General features: G+C 51.8%; 1 protein-coding gene across 1 annotated transcript in view; it reads right to left on the bottom strand.

The window, feature by feature from the left end:
- Window positions 1–3,287: 3,287 nt before the first annotated feature.
- The window catches only part of DBI (diazepam binding inhibitor, acyl-CoA binding protein), a 7,097-nt gene continuing 2,519 nt past the window's right edge, over window positions 3,288–7,865 (bottom strand). Inside the window, exons 2-3 of the mRNA XM_023724691.1 lie at window positions 4,966–5,028; window positions 3,288–3,552 (exon numbers count right to left, since the gene is read on the bottom strand). Of these exons, the coding sequence (XP_023580459.1) occupies window positions 3,479–3,552; window positions 4,966–5,028 (137 nt within the window). The 3' untranslated portion in view covers window positions 3,288–3,478. The remainder of the gene's footprint in view (window positions 3,553–4,965; window positions 5,029–7,865) is intronic.

Genomic DNA, 7,865 nt, shown 5'->3' with positions numbered 1-7,865 from the left:
AGACACCATCCACGGGTGGTACTTCTGTTAGAGCAGCCCTGGGTGACTGAGACACAACCTTAGCAGTGTGGCTGCAGAGGATCAGACGGACAGCTTTCTCAGGACTCCCTAAGGCCGGGGCCTATTCTGTTTCTGTCCAGCAGTGGAAAGACACAGTGCCTGAACCGCAGCCAAGGGTGCGTGCATTTTTGCCTCACCCCGCTGCCTTTCACAAGCTAGAAATAGGTCAGGATACTGGGCAGGAGCTTCTCTCTCCCACACCCCGTCCACTGTCATCCCAAAAAACCCGCTGCCGTCGAGTCGATTGCGACTCACAGTGACCCTATAGCACAGAGTAGAACTGCCCCCGTGGGGTTTCCAAGGAGCGGCTGGCGGATTCAAACTGCCAACCTTTTGGTTAGCAGCCGAGCTCTTAACCACTGCGCCACCAGGGCTCTGGTATCATCCAAGGAGTGATGACTTGCTCATGGGCTAGGTCCTTGACGCAAATGGATATTGTAACGGATGTTGCCAGGACAAGAGCTGCGTGGAAAGCTGCTGGGGGCAAAATTCCTGATAATGAGACATACAGTGGGCACCCCCTCAATGTCAGAGCTTCTCACAATCCCACTGAATGCTCCCCACTACCCTCTGGGCAAGTGCGTTAGGCCCAACCCAGGCTCTGGTCCAGCTGGACAAGAAAGCACCTCCAACTCCATTTAAGGTTATACCGTTGATTTTCTTCTGAAGCAGCCAGTACCTGAGCAGAGACAACCCAAATATGGGTCCAAGTGAGTGGCTATGGCTGCCTACTGCCTCCGTCGTGTCTCACAGGGGTGCCCCCCAGTTTGGGGGTGTTGACAGCTTGGGCGGTGTGATGCCAGGTGGGAGAACAGAACCGAGTGCCCCCTTCCTCACATACCCTCAGCCACATCCAGAAAAACCAAACCAAGCGAGCTGTCATCGAGCCAATTCTCACTCATGGTGATCCCACATGGTTCAGGGTTTAACTGTGCTCCACGGGTTTTTGATGGCTGTGATCTTTCGAAAGTAGGTCGCTAGGCCTTTCTTCTCAGGCACATCAGCACCCAGAAAAAGACTGACTCCCCCATAAATGACACTGGTCTCAGGAAGTCGTGTCACCTGGGCTGCGTGTTTGGGTTCTGGATCTTGACCCCTCTGCTTTGTGCAGCAACCTTTCTACGCCTGAGCTTCTAAGTCTAGTTTTCCGTGGGCAGGCTGGCGCAGAACTGGAGGCATGGCCAGACTTCACAGCTGTTAATATACAGTCAGGTCCTTCAAACTAACGCCTTTTACCACATCACTCCCCGGTGACTGCCCACCAGACCAAAACTTGTTGCTGTCAAGTCAATGCCAACTCACAGCGACCCTATGGACAAAGAAGAACTATCCTGTAGGGCTTCCAAGGCTAGGATCTTTATGGAAGCAGACTGCCACACCTTTCTCCCATAGAGTGGCTGATGGGTTCCGTCATGGATTGAACTGTGTCCCCCCAAAAATGTGTGTAACAATTTGGCTGGGCCATGATTCCCAGAATTGTGTGGTTGGCCCCCATCTTGTGATCGTAATTTTATGTTAAAGAGGACTAGGGTGGGATTGTAATACCACCTTTACCCAGGTCACATCCCTGATCCAATGTAAAGGAAGTTTCCCTGGGGTGTGGCCTGCACCACCTTTTATCTCTCAAGAGCTAAAAGGAAAGGGAAGCAAGCAGAGAGTGGGGGACCTCATGCCATCAAGAAAGCAGTGCTGGGAGCAGAGCGCGTCCTTTGTACCCGGGTCCCTGCGCCGAGAAGCTCCTAGTCCAGGGGAACACCAACTGAGAAGGCCGAGAGAGAGAAGATCTTCCCCTGGAGCTGACACCCTGAATTTGGACTTTTAGCCTACTTTACAGTAAGGAAATAAACTTCTCTTTGTTAAAACCACCCACTTGTGGTATTTGTTATAGCAGCACCAGATGACTGAGACAGGTTCCAACTGCCCACCTTTCGGTTAGCAGCCGAGCGCTCAACCAATGTGACCTGTGATCAAATTCCATACTTTTCAACTTGTCAAGACTTTCTACTCTTAGTCCCTTTTCCCATGTTACTGGGAGGATGCTATCCTTGAGGGTACCAGACAGTTGCCCGGCCTGCTGTCCCCGTTTCTCCCCATTACAGCACTGCTAGGCTGCACGGCCACCGTGGGTATCACAGGGAGACCTGCATTAAATGCTGGCTCTTAACTTATGTACGGGCTAAGTCATCTGGGCAAGTTACCTAACTCTCAGCCTCCCTGTTCTGGCCAAGGGTGAACCGTGTCCGAGACCAGGGCACGGGCTCTGACAGAGAAGACTGAGAGCTGCCCAGCCTCAGAGGGCTTCTCCTTAGTTCCTCTCAGCCTCACACCCTTACTGGAGATAAAACCCAGCCCTCTCTTGCAGGACTGCAGAGGGGCCTGAATGGGAACATCTGGAAAGCAGGGCCTAGACGGCTGTCTCTTCCTTCTTATCTCCCAGGGTCACGCTCAGCCTTTCTCCTCTGGCATCCGCCCCTGCAACCTGGTCCTGATCTCCCTCCTCCCGGCTGAGCCAGCCCTCCCCCCGTCCCCCCTACTTTTCTCCTCCGAGGTTCACTGGGACTCTGGGCTTGCCCCATGCAGCCCACGCTCTGTGCCTGATCGGACCTCAGACAAACCCAAACACTTGTTCTGCCCTGCCTTCCTCAGAGGCCAGCCATGTTCTAACAGGGTGTTGGAAGTACCTGCAGACTGAAGTCTCAGCCAGCCCACCTGATCTTCCTCAGTGCAGCCGGAAGAAGAGGGAGGAAAAGAGGAAGACCACTTCTATAATTCTCGTCCCCCCACACAAGAGGTGAGCTCACTCCAGGCCTGCGGACAGGGTGGGACAGCCCGCCTCACACTCCGGTGAGTAGAAAAACCAAACCAAACCAAACCAAAAAACCCAAACCTGTTGCCATGGAGCCAATTCCGACTCACGGCAGCCCCAAGTGTGCAGAGTAGAACTGCTCCATGGGGTTTTCGTGGCTGCGACCTTTTGGAAACAGATAGCCAGGCCTTTCTTCTGAGGCACCTCTGGGTGGACTTGACTTGCCATCCTCTCGGCTAAAAAGCCCAGGGCTTAATGATTCGTGCCACACAGGGGCTCCTCAGGTGAGCAGAGCGGAGGGTGAGCTGAAACACTGTCAGATGGAATCTTCAGAAAAAGGAAGTGAGGAAGAGGGACTGCAGCAGAGTAAGTTACTTCAAGAACCCAGATCACCAAAGGCTTAAAAGTAATAAATGCACTTTTAATGGACCTACAGCTAAAAACTACCCAGTGGAAGTCAGTAACTGTTTCTGCTTCTGACCTGTTGGACGGCTCGAGGAACGGGGGTAATTGGTTATTTTCATTACTCAGCGTCAACTGCAGTACTAGAAAAAAAACAAGCCGTGACATCGGTTCAGATCAAGGGCTTGGCTGACGTCCACATCCAGTCCCTTATATTCCGTATTTTTTCTTTAGCTCTTCCACTTTGTCTATGTAAGCTTTCATGGCGTCTTCCTTGGAGGTCCCTGCAGGAAAACACAGGGTTATTGTCAGGAGGTGGCATGGTGGAAAAGCGGTGGGCTTCGGCGCTCCAGGCAGACATGGCTGAACTCTCTGAGCCTGCTTCTCATCTGGAAAATGGGGGAGCTAGTACAAACACCTCAGAGACCTGGCAAGAAGTAACTTAAGGGACTGAAGAGCTTGCCTGGAGTACACGTGCGGTAAAGCACTGAGCAGAGCCCGCAGCGGGCTGGCCTGTGTGAGTCACATGTGGCCGTGTGGGAGTGGCCAGCGTGAGCCTCAGGAGACAGGCGTTCCGGAGAGGAAGGCACATTTAATGCTGGGGCTTGGGGTGGCGTTACTGGTCCTGGTGACTCACGGTTGGCTGTGGCCCATCAAGTATTTCTGGGTTGGGCTCTCATGTCCCAGAGCTGTTAAACTAGCAGGGACAAAGCAAAGCCAGACACCCTCCTCCCCCTGGAGGGAAGCTAGGAGAAAAGTTGTGAGGACTCTGAGCAAAAGCAGCTGGTCTTGAAGGGGAATGAAGCAAATCGGTATCTTCGTGCTGCGGTACAAAGGGCCCTGTCTGGATTTCTGAACAGACAGACAGAAACAGCCAGGTCCTGACTTCCGTGAGGAGGAGATGCCATAGGAACCAGAGCGTGTCCTGCAGCAGGGGACAGCCCACGGGGCATGAGATGCTGTGGCAGTGCCCGCTGAACACTGACATCAGACGGGCATTCCTCTCTCAGTTACCCGCAAATCCTGGGAGTGCCTTTGTTATGTTCTGAATTCAAGGGCTTCTCATTTGCAGGAAGACAGAGGGCTTATTCAGAGGCTCGCGAGCAAGGACACAAAAGCTGGCTGGGGCTTTGGTGCCAGCTCTCGGGTCTTGCTGCCACAGGTGGCACGTGACCAAGCAGAAGCTGGGCTACTTCTTGGCTGCTGTGGCTCAGCATATAATGGGTGTCTTTCACACTGAGCCTTAGGGTGCGCCAGTAGCTTCTGGCGCATTAGCTCACGCCTTCTTTTAGGTGCCCTGTGGCTGGGAGGGGCTTGGGGAGGGTGCTGTGGTTAAAGGGTCACTGCCTGGCCTTGTGGGGAAGAGCGAGGTGGGGGCAGGAAACCACCCCTTTTCCCGAACATGACCATATCGCCTCCCAATCTGTTTTTCAGCAGTCTGGCCCCTGGCGCCTGACCCCGGGCCCCTGCTCTCCAGCTGATACCACTGCTCAGGGATGGCGCTTTGGAAAAGGCATTAACAGAAGCAGAAAAGGAGGTGGCCCAAGTTTTCTCCATTCCTGGCATTGGGCAATCTAGTTTCCGGCATGTGCCTCGGCCACTTTGTTTTCTCCCCATACCCTCCTGTGCTCCGTAACGAAGAGTCCTTCATCACTGGGCTTCACAGACGAGGAAAGCTGGCTAGAACAGACAATTACCTTTCAGCTCGTTCCAGGCATCCCACTTGGCCTTGCCTTTGAAGTCCAACATCCCCGGCCGTTCTTAAACAAGAAAACGAAAGACATTAGACGCGTTTCAGGTTCTAACAGAGAACTTTATCAACTTTCTTGCCTTGAAAGACTTTTTTTTTAAAGAGAACTTTATTATAAAAAATTTCAAAAACATAAAAAAAAAGGCGAAGAATTAATCCCGTGTATCCATCGACTAGCTTCCACGATGATGAACTCACGAACGGTCTTGTTTGAGCTATATCCCCACCCATTTCTCCCCAACACCTAAATATTTCAGTGTATGTTTATTAACTAGTTCTTTAAAAATATAACCATAATACCATTATTACACTCCCCAAAATCCAACGATGAAAATGTACAGTTAGTTAGACTCGGGATCCAGCCTGACTGATATCCCATCTGTCCCCCGATCTCTCCCTCTAGAGTCTGTAGTCCCTGTCCCATCTTTCTTTAAACTAGAGATGGTGTTGACATTTCCTTAGCTGACATGAGAGCTGGTGTGCATGGGGCAGGTGGCTTCTCACTAACTTCAGCCTCTTCCCCCTCTCGCTGTGGCTGGAAGGGCCCAGCCCCCAGCAGTCCCGGGGGGTGAGCAGCTGCAGAGACCACCGTGCCCCCATCTGACCTAGCTGGGGCGGGAGGGCTCGGTCAGTGCCCCTGCTGGGCAGGCCAGACCCAGGTCTCCAGAAACAGCAGGCAGTGGAGCGGGGAGCACTGCCTTCAGATATGTGGTCCAGGGAGAGGGCACGTGTCTTTGAAGTGGGTCCCCGAGACCTGGAGCCCCGAGAGAAGCTGGAGATGAGCAGGGGCTGAGAGTGTTATGAGGAAGGTAGCTACCAGAGGCCTTCAAAATGAGGGTGAGGTGGGGAGCCTGGGGTCTCTGCTGAGGGCAGGGAGCCTGGGCCGTCAGAATCACATCCAGGTCTGGTTCCCTGTCTGTCAGGAGGGGAGAGACATCTTTAATTATATCTGCTCCTCTAGGCTCTGTCATGGAGTTAAACTGGTCTAGTACCGTGGGTTCTTCTTTAAGAAACCCCAAACAAAACCAAATCCATTGCCGTTCAGTCGATTCCAACTCACGGTGACCCCGTGTGTGCAGAGAACTGTGCTCCACAGAGTTTTCATGGCTGTAAACTTTCGGGGGGGAGACTGCCAGGCCTTTCTTCCAAGGCGCCTCTGGGTAGGTGAACCACCAACCTTTCAGTTAGTATTCACATGCTTAACCATTTGTGCCACCCAAGGACTCTGTTACGAAACCCAGATGGACCGAAGTCCAAATTTAAAATCTAGAGAAATTTAGGAGGAAAACTGTTCTCGTCATAAGACAGTCCTTATGTTACAAGTTAAGTAACTGTAACATTTCTCCATTGAAAATTTTTTAATTGAGGGCACATCTTAAGTCAATCTCTCTTGAGCTCTAAGAGAGCAGACTAAGCAAGCAGTTAGATGTGGTCTGACAAAGGGGTGTAACCATGTCTCCACCACGCGGGTTAGGGCTCAGAACCGTCCCATCACCCAGGGTACTTCCTTGCCTCTGCCGCCAGCAAATCTCCATAGGAACACACGCTCTTCTGATTTCTACCACCATAGGTTCGTTTTTCCTGATTTTTTCTTTTACTTCATGTAAATGGTATCATACATTATCTACCCTCTCGTGTGCTGGCGTCTTTGGCTCAATTCTGTGGCATTCATTCGTGCTATTCTCTGTACCAAAGCGGGACATATTTTTCATTGCTCAACAGTGGTCTATTGGTGAGTAAGTGACAATATGTTCCTACGGTCTCCTGTTGATGGATATGAAAGTTATTTCCGGTTTATGGCTATTATGAATAAAGCTGCTACAAATGTTCTTGTAAAAAAAAAATTAGAATAAAATTTTTTTTTAGTTTAGCTTTTTTAACAGGTAGGACATTCATGTGACTCGAAATTCCACGGCTACGAAAGGGAGTATCATAAACTCTGCCTCCCACCTTTGCTGTCGGCCCCCTAGTTTGTCTCCCCAGTGCATTATCATTATCGGTTTTCTGGGCATCCTCTCCTGCGAACTGTCTGTTCATATCCTCACCCCACTGTTGGTCTATTTCTTATTGATTTGTGGAACTTAGTACTAACGGCAAGGTTTCCTTAAATTATACTATGACTCTGTGCTCACAGACCTGTTCCTGGGTGTACTCGGGAAGCTCACACTCACTGCTTTCCTGCTGACCTACTTCACCGCCAGGCTGAGCCCTAAACCAAGGGGGCATCTGAATCCCTGTAAGGAAGGCATGGTGCCATTGTCCCTCACACGCCCGGACCACTGTGTCTGAGAAACACCCAGCCTCCCAGGTCCTTTCAGGGAAGCGCTGCCAGGTACACCTGGAAGCAACGGCACCTGCAGAGTCCGCCTCCGAGTCCTAGAGCGGCACCCTCAGACGGCGTTTCCCGCAGGGATGGGAATGCTCCACGTCTGCACTGCCCGATCCAGTAACGGCTTGCCCCATGTGGCTCCTGAGCACCTGAAGTGTGGCTGGTGCGAGTGAGGGCTCAACTTTTGATTCTATTTCACTTAAACTAGGTTAAACTTCAGTAGTCACATGTGGCTAGTGGTTACGGTATCAGACAGTGAGAGCGTGGATAGCACCCGAATCAGGGACAGATTCCCAAGTCAGTCTACCTACGCTCACGGCAAAGCAGGTAGCCCCAGCACGCTCAGAAGCCTGTCTCCGTGGAGATACTGTTTGGCAGAAAAGCATCTCAGCCCCTCCTGCCAAACCCCCTCCCACATCCTGTCCCCTCCCCGGGAGAACACAGAGTTTATAAACAGCGTGCTAAACTCACCTCTGCCACAAGACCTTTCTCAGCTACAGCCTCCCTGTGGATCCCAG

Source organism: Trichechus manatus, unplaced genomic scaffold, assembly GCF_000243295.1.
Source record: "Trichechus manatus latirostris isolate Lorelei unplaced genomic scaffold, TriManLat1.0 scaffold00255, whole genome shotgun sequence".
Lineage (NCBI taxonomy): Eukaryota > Metazoa > Chordata > Mammalia > Sirenia > Trichechidae > Trichechus > Trichechus manatus.
Note: the sequence above shows the minus strand (reverse complement) of the source record. Positions and strands in the feature narration are given on the sequence as shown.